Genomic DNA, 17376 nt, shown 5'->3' on the forward strand with positions numbered 1-17376 from the left:
CTGTAACACTGAATCACTATGGCAATAATTCTCAAAGGAAGTGGCTGCGTTTAAGAATTATCAACTATGTTCCATGAAAGGCTTTTGATAATCCTACACGATATCAGAAAAGCTTTCTAAAATGACACAGAAAGAATATCAATAAACTCTTACCTGTTCTGGCATAGCTCCATGTTCAATTCCAGTCTTCAATAATCTGTAGCAATTACCAAACAGATCCCATTTTGTGAGATCATGAGCACTAAAATAAACAAAAATGCATTAACTTTATTCTAGAGTGGAGGAAGGTTTAAATTTGTTGAGCTCAGTTTCAATGGGGGAAGAATAAAGTAACTTCATTTTCTAGTAGAACTGTAAAAGTTCCATAAGGAAATGTTCAAGTCCTCAAACTTAGAAAGAAAAAGAGAAAGAGGGAGAAGGAGAGGGAGAAAAAAACAAAGAAAGAAAGAAAAAAAGAAGGAAGGGGGGAATGAGAGGGGGAGAAGAGAAGAGGGAGACGGGTAGAGAAAGACGGAGTGGAAGCTGATATTAGGAATTCATTAAAAGAAATCAAAAACAATAAAACTTCATATGTTAAAGTGAAGGTTACCATTTCTTTCTTTCTAGTATGTTTTAAAGCACATTTAAACAAATTCATTCAGAATTTCAAAGTATAAATACATGCATATTTTTGAAAAAGAGATTTGTATTCACGAGATGGAGATAAATAAAGACAAAGTCAGGGTAAAGGAAATATGGCACAGTTCCAAAACTTTAGTGTAGCTATTTACATGTGCTGAGGACTTCTGAATGAGATAACACTGACAGTGTAAATTCTCATGAGCTCTGCTACTAAAAATAGCACAATTACTCACTGTCAATTTTTATTTTCAAACGTCAAAATATTTTCTTAAATAGGAGTTTTGACACTGGTTGTCAACTTTTATTTTCAGATGTCAAAATATTTTTTCAAATAAGAGTTTGTTTCTCCATGGAATTCCAAAAATGTACTTGTGTATACAGAAAAGGCTTAGATTTTAGACACTGCTTTTGAAATCTGAAGTATTCATCAAAGTAAGGGCTATGCCTAAACATGCTTTTTCACAACAAAGTTCTTTATTTTCCTTGCTTTATGGAGAAGATAAGCATGTTTCATTACAAGGGATATGCAAATTACAATTTGAAAATGACACCTATTTCATTGATCTGAGCCTTTTTTTCCTTATTCAAATCCAACAGTTCTGTCTACATAGTAAGAACACAATAATAAACAAACTAGACAAACAAGGACAATTCAGGAAAAAAAGCTTATAGAAATAATTTTGTGGCTTTCTCCAAAGCTGTGATTTTTATTTAGTAAGATTTCTAAGAGCTATCAACTGAAAATTATACCTTTAAAAACTCTAGCTTGCAGAATAAGCCCATCTAATTTGTTAATTATACTGATTATCTTAAACTTTTACAGTGTACAGTGTACATTCATTACACTGAATGATAAATCTTACTCCTTAAGTAATCAAATTATAATAAAAACTCATAATTTATCTGTAGGAAATCTGAATAATAAAAACATCACAACATCTCAATATTTCTCTAAAATTTCCCAGTGTTACATGGATGTTAAACATTAAAATCAGTTTGTTTTATGTTGACTAATATAGGTTATTCATTAAATCTACTTTAAATAAAATGACATACTTGTGGAAAGAGGTTAACCGCTTTAATGTAGAAAGAACATTGTAAATATCATCATCATCAGCTTCTTCTCCCTATAAAAAAAACAGCAGACAGTACCTTAATACCATAAATTTACTCATCCTCAAATTCACATGGAAGTCTATTAATACTTACTGCCTAAAGAAAAATTCTTTTTTATTATATAAATAGTATATATTCACTGTTGATAAATGAGAAAATACAAATAAGCAAAAAAACAAAAAGTAAAAAACACCCATAAGCCCAACACCCAGAAATAACCACTTTTGCATTTTAAACAATGTCATAAATGTGACTTCGTACAATTTTCTGATTAATACCTTTGGATAAATTCCTTGAAACTGCTGAGTGAAAGGATAGGTAGTTTAAAGATTTTATTGGTTATTTCAAAGATTTTACTGATTGTCAGTTACATCTGCAACTTCAAAATCACAATGAAAATCAAAAAATGGTTGAAAAAAATTAAAATTAAAAATTAAAGTAGGGGAAAACTGATTACATGGATTAAAAGTAAATCCTATCAGCCTGGCCGTCAGGACATACAAAGCTGTGGGAATTCCAGATTGCCTTACATAGATTGAAAGGAGAGGGCAAGAGACAGGAATCACAGAAATAATTATAAAAATAACCAGTTGGAGATGCTTGCTGCTATCTTAGGCACACCACTGGTAAGCAGCTATCCTTTATAAGCACACAATTTTTATGTTCTATTCATTAGCACGTAATAGTTCAATAATATTAAAATGCAAATTAGGCCCCAGGAATAGAAAATGAAAAAATGACTTAAGAAAAGTCAGACCTTTTTTAAAAGAGAAAAAAAAAGTCTGTCTTTTATGAAACAGATTTTTAAAATAAAAATGAAGTGTAACTGAGGCTGATCTTCATAAAATGAACAACTGCAATAATGCTGCTAAGTTTTGAAAGTAGAGAATTCTACTAGATTTTATTTTAAAATGGAAACAATTTAAAACTCAGCTACCTTGAAAAATTATTAGCCAAAATCATTATATGTACACATTAACTTTAAAACAGACCTCTTGCAATAGATCTTCCACAGAATGATTGAATCGATCTACAAATTCATCAATCAGTTGGCTTCGAGCTATGTCAACTCTGTTCTGGATGGTATACTCTTCACTGCATAAGATGCTATAGGTTTTACTGCAGGCTTCTAGAACATCTGATTCTATGTGTTTCTCCACAACAAATTTAATCTGTTTTAGTAAAGCATCTAGATGCTGAGGAGGAAAAAAAGAAAAACTATGATATTTAGATTAACAAAAATTTAAAAAAAGCATCTGTCATATAACAAGTAAGCCTATATATTACATGAAAATAAAATAATTCAGTTAATAAAACTGACTATAATAGTAGAATTTCAATTTTATAGTGTCTTACCTTTTCCATTCTACCTGTGCTATAAATTTCTAGATCAAAATACTGTGGGATTTGTAGCAAGTTTGCTACCTTCTCTGCATCTGCAGAATACTAGAAGGAGAAGCAAAGAAAACAAAGTAACTACTTTAATAGTACAGTGTAATAAGCAAACTCAGTGGCATATTATCACAAAACTGTAAATGAAACTGTACCTTTGATAGCAACATAGGCAGTGTGATGATAAAATGCTCAGTCAATTTGTTTCTATCATCAATCTGAGTTTTCCTTTCTTTGGCAGTTAGCACCTAGAAATAAATTTAAATGGGCAAAGAAGAGTGTCATGTACTAATTTATAAATCTAGAATGTTACAAAGATGATGAAGCACTGGCAGATAATATAACAGAGAATTTTCAGAAAAGCTTATTAACAAACTACTAAAATAAATGTATCTAGTTTTATTCAAATTATTTTATTACTATTACTTTATTAAATAGCTACTTATTTTAGATAAGTTACTACTTGTTTAAGTAAAAACAAAAACATTTCTAAAAAACCAGTTATGAATATAAAAATACTGGAACCAATGGAGAAATAATTTTTCTAGAGTTTTAATCTCAATATGTTAACAGTTATCTCCCCTAGGTTAAATAAACTATTCTAAAAGTACTTTAGCAAGTAATCCTTTTTTAATACCATCAGCAGCTAGTAAATTTTCACTTATTTTTAAAGCATATACTAACGATGTCTCTGGACTCATTTATATTTGATTGTTCTTGTAATTAAGCCATAAATCTGTTAGGCAATAATCAAGACAGAGGGGTACAGCCTGTGATCACTGAACAGATTAGAGCCCTTCACCTTAGCCTGTATTCAACTAGCTAAACTATAGGTGGTTCCAAAAATAAAATACTAAAATGCAGGCTCAGTTAGGATAATTATTTTCCCAAAGTATTCTGCAGTTTATTATCTTGAAGGAATTTACCATCATAATGTTGAATGGTTTTATGGGACAGAAACATTCCAATGTAAATTGCCACTTTATAAATGTAAACCCCAATGTTTGAGAATGTATGAAAGAATAGGGCCTCCTATCTGATTCTTCTTTCAGGTTGCTTTTCAACCTCTTAAACATATAAAGTAAACATTTTGGAATGATCTACCACCAAGTGCCATGTTTAGTTCTGCACAAAGCAATTAAAGGGGCTACATGTAAAGTGAAATATGTATCTAGAAATGTATGCAGGATATTGAGAAGTCTTGAAATTCATTTGACAATGTAGGAAAGGTCTAAGGATGTGCACTTTAGGGTAACAGCTATTTTGATTAAACGGTCATTGTGTCAGGCACTCTACACACATGAACTCATTTAATCCTCACAATATCTCCGATGGGACAGCAAAAATGGCATAATACCTATGAAGGGGAATTTGTCAATATCCAACAAAATTGTATACATATTTTTCCTTTGCCCCAAGCAGTCCCACTTTAGCAATCTACCCCACCAACACACCTGGTACAAGTACGAAATGACACACTATTATTTGCTGCACATTATTTCCAGCAAAAGACTGACCCAAAAGACTCTCAATATTATATCCACATAATAGATCATATATAGCCATAAGAAAATGAAGCTCTCCAAATAAAGTTATGGAGTAATACCCAGGATATACTGTTAAATTAAAACGTAAGGCACAGAACACCATATAAAGTATGCTATTCTTTGTAGGAGACAGGAGATTGAAACGGAGGAGAATGGAGAATAAGAATACACATATTTGTACGTGTGCATGCATTCATCTATATTTGCAGAATGAAACACTGGAAGGATAGACCAAAAACAAATAAAAATGGTTACTGGTAGGTAGCAAAGGGGTGTAGAGGGAGGCATATAAGAAAGACATCTCTAAATATATATATATTTTTTAACATGGTTTTGACTTTTTAACTATGTAAATTTTTTACATATTTCCAAAAAAAAATAGAAAACATAAAAGTAAAGAGGTGAAAACCCTCTTATGCTAAATTTAAGTCAGAAATATCAATATGAATGCGTGATTTAAACATATGTGTATATATATAGAAATATATATATTTCTTAGCTCTGTGTACGAATGGTGCCTAGCAGAAATGATAACCAATTGACAATGAGTAACCCTAGTAACAAGATTTTGATCTTTACACATTACTCTATATCAAAAGGAACAAGGGCTCGTGGGAGATTCCTGTGCTAGGGTAATGTAGTATCAGCCTACAAGGTGACTCCAAATTGACCATTGTCTCCTGGTATTCATGCCCTTAATATAATCTCTTCTGAAAATGAATAAGGCTGACGTGTAATCTAAGGAATATTGTGGGAATTATATTGTATGACTCTTGAGGTCATAAAACACACACAAGTGTCCACCTTACTCTCTTTTGGACCATTCCTTCTGGGGGAGGCTGGCAGACTTGAAACAGTCCTACTGAGAGGTCAACATGGTAAGGATCTAAGGCCTCCTACCAACAATCAACACTAACTTGCCAACCATGTGAAAGAACTGTTATGGAAGAAGCAAATTTACTATCAAGACTTCAGAGGTTAAAGCTCTGCCTAACATCTTAAGTGCAACCCTATGAGAGAATCTAAACCAAATTGACAGCTAAGCCACTCACAAATTTCTGACCCACAGAAACTATATGAGACCATGAATATTTTAAGCCTCTAAGTTTTGAAGTATGGTAGTCCCCCTCTATCCATGTGGGATACATTCCAAGACTCCCAGCAGATGTCTGAAACTGCAGATCATTCCGAACCCTATATATACTGTGAATTGGTACAGCCACTATGGAGAACAGTATGGAGGTTCCTTAAAAAACTACAAATAGAACTACCATATGACCCAGCAATCCCACTACTGGGCATATACCCTGAGAAAACCATAATTCAAAAAGAGTCATGTACCACAATGTTCATTGCAGCACTATTTACAATAGCCCGGAGATGGAAACAACCTAAGTGCCCATCATCGGATGAATGGATAAAGAAGATGTGGCACATATATACAATGGAATATTACTCAGCCATAAAAAGAAACAAAATTGAGCTATTTGAAATGAGGTGGATGGACCTAGAGTCTGTCATACAGAGTGAAGTAAGTCAGAAAGAGAAAGACAAATACCGTATGCTAACACATATATATGGAATTTAAGGAAAAAAAATATCATGAAGAACCTAGGGATAAGACAGGAATAAAGACACAGACCTACTAGAGAATGAACTTGAGGATACGGGGAGGGGGAAGGGTAAGCTGTGACAAAGCGAGAGAGTGGCATGGACATATATACACTACCAAACGTAAGGTAGAGAGCTAGTGGGAAGCAGCCGCATAGCACAGGGAGATCAGCTCGGTGCTTTGTGACCACCTAGAGGGGTGGGATAGGGAGGGTGGGAGGGAGGGAGATGCAAGAGGGAAGAGATATGGGAACATATGTATACGTATAACTGATTCACTTTGTTATAAAGCAGAAACTAACACACCATTGTAAAGCAATTATACTCCAATAAAGATGTAAAAAAAAAACCATGCCTATGATAAAGTTAATTGATAAATTAGGCATAGTAAGAGATTAACAAAAACAACTAATAAAATAGGACAATTGTAACAATATACTGTAATAAAAGTTATGTGAATGTGGTCTCTCTCTCTCTCTCAAAATATCCTGTATAAATTTAACACCTTTTCCATCTTAACTAAGAACTCATCAAGCACTGTGGCTATCACTTTTGCAGTTTGAGGTGTGACAGCAAAACTAATAGGAATTTCTTTTTCCTTCCTCACAACTTCAGATAGAAATCTATTCTTAACGAAGATCTTAGCAAACTCAGCATATGATTTTTTTCTTTCCTTGTTAAGTCTAGAACTTTCACCTATTCACTTAAAGGAGGCACTTACGGCTTCTCTTTGATATATCCGAATTGCCAGCATCACTACTCTTGGGCATTCAGGCGATATTAAGTAAAATAAGGGTTACTTGAACACAAACACTGCAATACTGTGACAGTCAATCTGATGACCTACAACAACCACTAAGTGACTAACTGGTGGGATACACTGGACAATGGTATGATTCAACGTCCCAGGCAGGATGGAGAGGGACAAAGCTGGATGGCATGAGATTTCATCATGCTTCTCATAACAACAAGCAACTTCAAACTTATCAACAGATTACTTTCGGAATTTTCCATTTAATATTTTTGGATCATAGCTGACTGGTAACTGAAACTGTGCGAAGAGAAACCATGGGTAAGGGACCACTACTGTAATTTCTTTTACGCAGGAATAGATAACTAACATAAGCAATAAAGGTAGAAAGTGAGACTGGGACATTTTGCTCTGAAAGAAAGCATTCAAAAGATGATGACATGTCAAAATAATAAGAAATTAGCCTGAAGGGGCTGTCATTCAAAATTGGGACATAACATATTCTTAAAACTTTTATTTTGGAAAATTTCAAAAACACTCATTTTGTCATTATTGTTTCATCAATTTTCCTAAAGGTTTTTTTCTTCCATAGCATTTTAAAATTTTAAATGTCTTTATTGGAGTATAATTGCTTTACAATGGTGTGTTAGTTTCTGCTTTATAACAAAGTGAGTCAGCTATACATATACCTATATCCCCGTATCTCCTCCCTCTCACCCTCCCTATCTCACTCCTCTAGGTGGTCACAAAGCACCGAGCTGATCTCCCTGTGCTATGCGGCTGCTTCCCACTAGCTATTTTATACTTGGTAGTGTATATATGTCAATGCCACCCTCTCACTTCCTCCCAGCTTACCCTTCCCCCTCCCCGAGTCCTCAAGTCCACTGGCTATGTCTGTATCTTTATTCCCATCCTGCCCCTAGGTTCTTCATAATTTTTTTTTTTTTTAGATTCCATATATATGTGTCAGCATACGGTATTTGTTTTTCTCTTTCTGACTTACTTCACTCTGTATGACAGACTCTAGGTCCATCCACCTCACTACAAATAACTCAACTTCGTTTCTTTTTATGGCTGAGTAATGCTCCATTGTATATATGTGCCACATCTTCTTTACCATTCATCTGTCGATGGACACTTAGGTTGCTTCCATGTCCTGGGTATTGTAAACAGAGCTGCAATGAACACTGTGGTACATGACCCTTTTTTGAATTATGGCTTTCTCAGGGTATATGCCACGTAGTGGGACTGCGGGGTCGTATGGTAGTTCTATTTTTAGTTTTTTAAGGAAACTCCATATTGTTCTCCATAGTGGCTCTATCAATTTACATTCTCACCAACAGTGCAAGAGGGTTCTCGTTTCTGCACAACCTCTCCAGCATTTATTGCTTGTAGATTTTTTTGATGATGGCCATTCTGATAGGTGCGAGGTGATACCGCATTGTGGTTCTGAGTTGCATTTCTCTAATGATTAGTGATGTTGAGCATCCTTTCATAGGTTTGTTGGCAATCTGTATATCTTCTTTGGAGAAATGTCTATTTAGGTCTTCTGCCCATTTCTGGATTGGGTTGTTTTTTTGATATTGAGCTGCATGAGCTGCTTGTATATTTTGAAGATTAATCCTTTGTCAGTTGCTTCGTTTGCAAATATTTTCTCCCATTTTGAGGGTTGTCTTTTCGTACTGTTTATGGTTTCCTTTGCTGTGCAAAAGCTTTTAAGTTTCTTTAGGTCCCATTGCTTTATTTTTATTTCCATTTCTCTAGGAGGTAGGGCAAAAAGGATCTTGCTGTGATTTATGTCATAGAATGTTCTGCCTATGTTCTCCTCTAAGAGTTTGATAGTGTCTGGTGTTACACTTAGGTCTTTAATCCATTCTGAGTTTATTTTTGTGTATGGTGTTAGGAAGTGTTCTAGTTTCATTCTTTTACATGTAGCTGTCCAGTTTTCTCAGCACCACTTATTGAAGAGGCTGTCTTTTCTCCATTGTATATTCTTGCCTCCTTTACCAAAAATAAGGTGACCATATGTGCGTGGGTTTATCTCTGGGCTTTCTATGCTGTTCCATTGATCGATATTTCTGTTTTTGCTCCAGCACCATACTGCCTTGATTACTGTAACTTTGTAGTATAGTCTGAAGTCAGGGAGCCTGATTCATCCAGCTCCGTTTTTCTTTCTGAAGATTGCTTTGGCTATTCGGGGTCTTCTGTGTTTCCATACAAATTGTGAAATTTTTGGTTCTAGTTCTGTGAAAAATGCCATTGGTAGTTTGATAGGAATTGCACTGAATCTGTAGATTGCTTTGGGTAGTATAGCCATTTTCACAATGTTGATTCTTCCAATCCAAGAACATGGTATACCTCTCCATCTGTTTGTATCATCTTAAATTTCTATCATCAGTGTCCTATAATTTTCTGCATACAGGTCTTTTGTCTCCTTAGGTATGCTTATTCCTAGGTATTTTATTCTTTTTGTTGCAATGGTAAATGGGAGTGTTTCCTTAATTTCTCTTTCAGATTTTTCATCATTGCTGTATAGGAATGCAAGGGATTTCTGTGCATTAATTTTGTATCCTGCTACTTTACCAAATTCACTGCTTAGCTCTAGTAGTTTTCTGGTAGCGTCTTTAGGATTCTCTATGTATAGTATCATGTCATCTGCAAACAGTGACAGCTTTATTTCTTCTTTTCCAGTTTGGATTTATTTTATTTCTTTTTCTTCTCTGATTGCTGTGGTTAAAACTTCCAAAACTATGTTGAATAATAGTGGTGAGAGGGGCAACCTTGTCTTCTTCCTGATCTTACTAGAAATGGTTTCAGTGTTTCACCATTGAGAACGATGTTGGCTGTGGTTTTGTCATATATGGCCTTTACTGTGTTGAGGAAAGTTCCCTCTATGCTTACTTTCTGGGGATTTTTTTTATCCTAAATGGGTGTTGAATTTTGTTGAAAGCTTTTTCTGCCTCTACTGAGATGATCATATGGTTTTTATCCTTCACTTTGTTAATATAGTGTATCACATTGATTGATTTGCCTATATTGAAGAATCCTTGCATTCCTGGGAAAAACCCCACTTGATCATGGTGTATGATCCTTTTAATGTGCTGTTGGATTCTCTTTGCTAGTATTTTGTTGAGGATTTTTGCATCTATGTTCATCAGTGATATTGGCCTGTAGTTTTCTTACTTTGTGACATCTTCGTCTGGTTTTGGTATCAGGGTGATGGTGGCTTCGTAGAATGAGTTTGGGAGTGTTGCTCCCTCTGCTATATTTTGGAAGAATTTGAGAAGGATAGGTGTTAGCTCTTCTCTAAATGTTTGACAGAATTTGCCTGTGAAGCCATCTGATCCTGGGCTTTTGTTTGTTGGAATATTTTTAATCAGAGTTTCAATTTCAGTGCTTGTGATTTTTCTGTTTATATTTTCTATTTCTTCCTGGTTCAGTCTCAGAAGGTTGTACTTTTCTAAGACTTTGTCCATTTCTTCCAGATTGTCCATTTATTGGCATATAGTTGCTTGTAGTAATCTCTCATGAACCTTTGTATTTCTGCAGTGTCAGTTGTTACTTCTCCTTTTTCATTTCTAATTTTATTGATTTGAGCCTTCTCCCTTTTTTTCTTGATGAGTCTGGCTAATGGTTCATCAATTTTGTTTATGTTCTCAAAGAACCAGTTTTTCATTTTATTGATCTTTGCTATTGCTTCCTTCATTTCTTTTTCATTTATTTCTGATCTGATTTTTATGATTTCCTTCCTTCCGCTAACTTTGGGGTTTTTTTTGTTCTTCTTCCTCTAATTGCTTTAGGGGTAATGTTAGGTTGTTTATTTGAGATGTTCCCTGTTTCCTGAGGTAGGATCGTATTGCTATACACTTCCCTCTTAGAACTGCTTTTGCTGCAACCCATAGGTTTTGGGTTGTCGTGTTTTCATTGTCATTTGTTTCTAGGTATTTTTGATTTCCTTTTTGATTTCTTCAGTGATCTCTTCATTATTTAGTGTATTGTGTAGCCTCCATGTATTTGTATTTTTTACAGAATTTTTCCTGTAATTGATATCTAGTCTCATAGCGTTGTGGTTGGAAAAGATACTTGATATGATTTCAATTTTCTTAAATTTACCAAGGCTTGATTTGTGACCCAAGATATAATCTATCCTGGAGAATGTTCCATGAGCACTTGAGCAGAAAGTGTATTCTGTTGTTTTTGGATGGAATGTCCTATAAATATTAAGTCTATCTTCTTTAATGTATCATTTAAAGCTTGTGTTTCCTTACTTAGTTTCATCTTGGATGATCTGTCCATTGGTGAAAGTAGGGTGTTAAAGTCCCCTGCTATGCTTGTGTTACTGTTGATTTCCCCTTTTATGACTGTTAGCATTTGCCTTATGTATTGAGGTGCTCCTATGTGGGGTGCATAAATATTTACAAATTGTTGTATCTTCTTCGTGGACTGATCCCTTGATCACTATGTAGTGTCCTTCTCTGTCTCTTGTAATAGTCTTTAAGTCTATTTTGTCTGATATGAGAATTGCTACTCCAGCTCTTCTGTTTTCCATTTGCATGGAATATCTTTTTCCATGCTCTCACTTTCAGTCTGTATGTGTCCCTAGGTCTGAAGTGGGTCTCTAGTAGACAGCATATATACGGGTCTTGTGTTTGTATCCATTCAACCAGGCTATGTTTTTTGTTTGGAGCATTTAATCCATTTACATTTAAGGTAATTATCGATATGTATGTTCCTATTACCATTTTCTTAATTGTTTTGGGTTTGTTATTGTAGGTCTTTTCCTTCTCTTGTGTTTCCTGCCTAGAGGAGTGCCTTTAGCATTTGTTGTAAAGCTAGTTTGGTGGTGCAGAATTCTCTTAGCTTTTGCTTGTCTGAAAAGGTGTTAATTTCTCTGTCGAATCTGAGTAAGATCCTTGCTGGGTAGAGTAATTTTGGTTGTAGGTTCTTCCCTTTCATCACTTTAAATATGTCCTGCCACTCCCTTCTGCCTTGCAGAGTTTCTGCTGAAAGATCAGCTGTTAACCTTATGGGGATTCCCTTGTGTGTTATTTGTTGCTTTTTCCTTGCTGCTTTTAATATTTTGTCTGTGTTTAATTTTTGAGAGTGTGATTAATATGTGTCTTGGCATGTTTCTCCTTGGATTTATCCTGTATGGAACACTCTGTGCTTCCTGGACTTGATTAACTATTTCCTTTCCCATCTTAGGGAAATGTTCAACTATAATCTCTTCAAATATTTTCTCTGTCCCTTTCTTTTTCTCTTCTTCTTCTGGGACCCCTGTAGTTTGAATGTTGGTACATTTAATGTTGCCCCACAGGTCTCTGAGACTGTCCTCAATTCTTTTCATTCTTTTTTCTTTATTCTGCTCTGCAGTAGTTATTTCCACTGTTTTATCTTCCAGGTCACGTATCCGTTCTTCTGCTTCAGTTATTCTGCTATTGATCCTTTCTAGAGAATTTTTAATTTCATTTATTGTGTTGTTCATCACTGTTTGTTTGCCCTTTAGTTCTTCTAGGTCCTTGTTAAACATCTGTTGTATTTTTCCATTCTATTTCCAAGATTTTAGATCATCTTTACTATCATTTCTCTGAATTCTTTTTCAGGTAAACTGCCTATTTCCTCTTCATTTGTTTGGTCTGTAGGTTTTTACCTTGCTCCTTCATCTGCTGTGTTTCTCTGTCTTCTCATCTTGCTTAACTTACTGTGTTTGGGGTCTCCTTTTCGCAGGCTGCATGTTCGTAGTTCCTGTTGTTTTGGTGTCTGTCCCCAGTGTCTAAAGTTGGTTCAGTGGGTTGTGTCAGCTTCCTGGTGGAGGGGACTAGTGCCTGTGTTCTGGTGGATGAGGCTGGATCTTGTCTTTGTGGTGGGCAGGATCGCGTCCGGTGGTGTGTTTTGGGGTGTCTGTGACCTTATTATGATTTTAGGCAGCCTCTCTGCTAATGGGTGGGGGTTGTGTTCCTGTCTTGCTAGTTGTTTTGCTAGGGTATCCAGCATTGTAGCTTGCTGGTCATTGAGTGGAGCTGGGTCTTAGCGTTGAGATGTACATCTCTGGGAGAGCTTTCACCATTTGATACGTGGAGCTGGGAGGTCTCTTGTGGACCAGTGTCCTGTACTCGGCTCTCCAACCTTAAAGGCACAGGCCTGACACCTGGCTGGAGCTCCAAGACCCTGTGAGCCACACAGAAAAAGAGAAAAAGGAAAAAAATATATGTATCATTGCTCCCAAAGTCCACCGCCTGAATTTTGGGCTGATCCGTTGTCTATTCAGGTATTCCACAGATGCAGGGTACATCAAGTTGACTGTGGAGATTTAATCCGCTGCTCCTGAGGCTGCTGGGAGAGATTTCCCTTTCTCTTCTTTGTTTGCACAGCTCCTGGGGTTTAGCTTTGGATTTGGCCCTGACTCTGCGTGTAGGTCTCCTGAGGGCGTCTGTTCTTCGCCCAGACAGGGTGGGGTTAAAGTAGTAGCTGATAGGGGGCTCTGGTTCACTTAGGCCAGTTGGAGGGAGGGGTACGGAATGTGGGGTGAGCCTGCGGCAGCAGAGGCCAGCATGATGTTGCAACAGCCTGAGGTGCGCCTGTGCTCTCCTGGGGAAGTTGTCCCTGGATCACAGGACCCTGGCAGTGGAGGGCTGCACAGGCTCCTGGGAGGGGAGGTGTGGATAGTGACCTGTGCTTGCACACAGGCTTCTTGGTGGCTGCAGCAGCAACCTTAGCGTTTCATGTGTGTCTGGTGTCCGCACTGATAGCCGCGGCTTGCAGCTGTCTCTGGAGCTAGTTTAGGAGGTGCTGTGAATCCCCTCTCCTTGAGCACCCCGAAACAATGGTCTTCTGTAGCATTTTAAGGCAGGTTCTTTTTATATCATTTCACCCCTAATATTTAATTATGTCTCTAACAGATGAAGATGCAAGAATAATTAAGCTTTGCATCTCCAACAAAATTAAACAATAATTCCTTATTATCATTTCATACCCAGTCCTTTGTTTTCTCTGTCTCTACTTTTTGGAGTCTTCCCTATATTCGTATTTAATGTAATGTTTAATATGGTTAAATTTATGTCAGCCATTGGGCTATTTGTTATCTCTATATCTTATGTCTTTTTTTCTCCCCTCTCTTCATCCTTTACTGCCTTCTTTGCAGTTAAACATTTTTTAGTGTGCTATTACAATTTCTCTGTTGGTTTCATTTCCCTTTTTTAGGTATGAGTAGTTACTCTAGGGATTACAATATACTTCTTCAACTTATTACAACTAACTTCAGATTAATAATGAATTAATTATAGCAAAATACAGCAATTTTACTCCAAGAGAGTTCTATTTCCTTTACCCTTATTTGTGCTATCTCACATATCTATATATATTATAATCTTAATACTACAGTGCTATAATTGTTGCTTTAAATAATCTCATGTCTCTTTAAAAATTAAAAAAAAATACTATACAAAGCCTTTTTTTTTTGCAGTATGCGGGCCTCTCGTTGTGGTCTCTCTCATTGTGGAGCACAGGCTGCGGACGTGCAGGCTCAGCGGCCATGGCTCACGGGCACAGCCGCTCCGCGGCATGTGGGATCTTCCCGGACTGGGGCACGAACCTGTGTCCCCTGCATCGGCAGGTGGATCCTCAACCACTGCGCCACCAGGGAAGCCCTACACAGCCTTTTATATCCACCCACATATTTACCATTTCTGGTACTCTCTATTTCCTCCTGTGGATTAGAGTTTCCATTCTTTATAGCTGGAAGGACTTCTTTTAGTATTTCTTCTAAGGCAGGTCTTCTAACATGTCTCTCAATCTTTGTTTATATGGGAATGTTTTTATTTTCACTTTCATACGTGAAAGATAATTTTACTGGATTTAGAATTCCTGGTTGGCAATTTTGTTTTCTTTTGGTGATTGTCATTCTACTGTCTTCTGGGCTTAACTACTTCTGATAAGTCAACTGCTAATCCTATTGCTGTTGTCCTCCACATGAGTTATTTTTTTTCTTACAGCTTTCAATATTTTTTGTCTTTAGCTTTTAACAGTGTGACTACCCTGTGTCTAGAGGTAGATATTTTGTGTTTATACTATTCGGATTTTCTTAAATTTCTTGGACCTGTGGATTAACATTTGCCATCAAATTTGGGAAGTGTTTGGCAATTCTTAAAATGTTTTTCCTTCCTTTTCCTTCTCTCACTCCTTTTTGTAGGACTCCATTACACAAATTTGGTGACTTGATGTTGTTTCACACATTTCTTAGGCTCTGTTCATTTCTCTTCACCTTTTTTCCTGTTCTTTTTCCAGAATGAATAATTTCTATTAATCTTTCTTGTCCACTGTTTCTTCTGTCATCTCAAATCTGTTGAGCTTATCTAATAAATTTTAAATTTCTGTTACTGTACTTTTCAACTCATGAATTTTCATTTGATAAATTGGAATTACTGAGATTCCTTATTTGTTGTTATCTTTTCCTGTAATTCTCTGAACATATTTTCCTATAATTCTTTGAACATATTTATAAAAAAGGGCTCGGAAGTATGTGCTAAACCCAACAATTGCACCTACTGAGAAAACATTTCTACTGTCTACTTTTTTCCCCTGAGTATGGCCACATTTTACTGTGTTTTTTTTTGCATGGTTCCAATTTTTCTGGAAAAGTGGACATTTTTTGATTATATTCTGTAATAATTATGTATTTAAAAAATATTTTTCTAAGTGTCATTTTAATAAATTAAACTTAAACTGTGTAATTTGTCTCTCCCATGATGTGTGGCTTCTGTTGGGAATTTTTATTTTTTAGCGTGTCTTCCTGGGAGTCTCCTCTGTGTTTCAATAGATCACTAGTCAGCCAATGATTTGGGTAGAGGTGGTGCTCAAATGATCCAAATTTATAAGGCTCCTCGCCTCTGAGACCTGATCTGTTGTGGGATAGAGAGCATATTCAAACTTCAGCCACTGTGTAAGTTTGCTTGACTTTTATTTTCCATTGGGTTCTCTCTCTCAGGTTTCCCAGTCAGCCAGGGATGTATGAAGAGTTTATTAATCCTTTTATGGCTTTCTCATTTCTAGCATTTTTTGTTAGATTCTTGGCTGGTTCACTATTCTTAGCAACTTGCAGACACAATCTCTGAATATCACAGGTACAGGATTTCCTTGTTTCTGCCATTTCTAGTTGACAAAGCTGTGGATTTTTTCCCATTTGTCCCATATTGAGTCTGCTCCCTTGACAGCAAAGTTGCTGGTTTTTACATACAGTGCCACTCTGGTAAAATTACAGATGTCACCAATGAAGCCTGTGGGTTCTGTGTATACTGTAACCCTAGGCAGGAAGGCTGTAGACTCACTCCTACAGCTTTAACCTGAAGCTTCAGCAGTTTTCCAAGAATACAAGCACACCTCATTCTTATGTTTTGCAGATATTGCTTTTTTGAAGAAAACAAATTGGAACTTCGTGACAACCCTGTGTTGAGCGAGTCTATTGGTACCATTTTCCCAACAGCATTTGCTCATTTTGTGTTTGTGTGTCTGTTTCTGTGCCACATTTGGTAATTCTTGCAATATTTCAAACTTTTTCATCATTATTATTATACCTGTTACGGTGATCTGTGATCAATGATCTTTGATGTTACCATTTAATTGCTTTGGGGTGCCAGAAACTGCACCCATATAAAATGGGGAACTTACTTGATAAATGTTGTGTCCCACTGCTCCACCAACTAGCTGTTCCCCCATCTTTTCCCCCTTCCTGAGACTCAACAGTATTGAAATCAGGCCAACTAACAACCTTACTAACCCCTAATAAGCCTCTAAGTGTTCAGGTGAAAAGAAGAGCCACACATCTCTTGTTTTAAATCAAAAGCTAGACATGATTAAGCTCAGTGGGGAAGGCATGTTGAAAGGCCAAAAGCTAGGCCTCTTGAGTCAAACAGTTAGCCAACTTGTGAATGCAAAGGAAAAGTTCATGAAAGAAATAAAAAGTGCTACTCCAGTGAATACATGAATGATAAGAAAGTGAAACAGCCTTATTGCTGATATGGAAGAAGTTTTAGTGATCTGGATAGAAGATCGAACCAACCACAACATTCCATTAAGCCAAAGCCTAATCCACAGCAAGGCCCTCACTCTCTTAAATTCTATGAAAGCTGAGAGAAGTGAGGAAGCTGCAGAAGAAAAGGCTGAATCTAGTTCATGAGATTTAAGAAAAGAAGCCATCTCTATAACATGAGTTCAAGGTGAGGCAGCAACTGCTGATGTAGAAGTTGCAGCAAGTTAACCAGAAGATCTAGCTAAGTTAATTAATGAAGGTGCCTACACTAAACAAAAGATTTGCAGTATAGACAAAGCAGCATTATATTAAAA

The 17376-nt window shown here is 36.3% G+C and overlaps 1 protein-coding gene across 1 annotated transcript in view; it reads right to left on the reverse strand.

Moving 5' to 3' along the window:
- The window catches only part of STAG1 (STAG1 cohesin complex component), a 425011-nt gene that overhangs the window by 48335 nt on the left and 359300 nt on the right, over positions 1 to 17376 (reverse strand). Inside the window, exons 17-21 of the mRNA XM_060011307.1 lie at positions 3285 to 3377; positions 3094 to 3183; positions 2730 to 2933; positions 1678 to 1748; positions 154 to 241 (exon numbers count right to left, since the gene is read on the reverse strand). Of these exons, the coding sequence (XP_059867290.1) occupies positions 154 to 241; positions 1678 to 1748; positions 2730 to 2933; positions 3094 to 3183; positions 3285 to 3377 (546 nt within the window). The remainder of the gene's footprint in view (positions 1 to 153; positions 242 to 1677; positions 1749 to 2729; positions 2934 to 3093; positions 3184 to 3284; positions 3378 to 17376) is intronic.

This window comes from Delphinus delphis, chromosome 4, assembly GCF_949987515.2.
Source record: "Delphinus delphis chromosome 4, mDelDel1.2, whole genome shotgun sequence".
Lineage (NCBI taxonomy): Eukaryota > Metazoa > Chordata > Mammalia > Artiodactyla > Delphinidae > Delphinus > Delphinus delphis.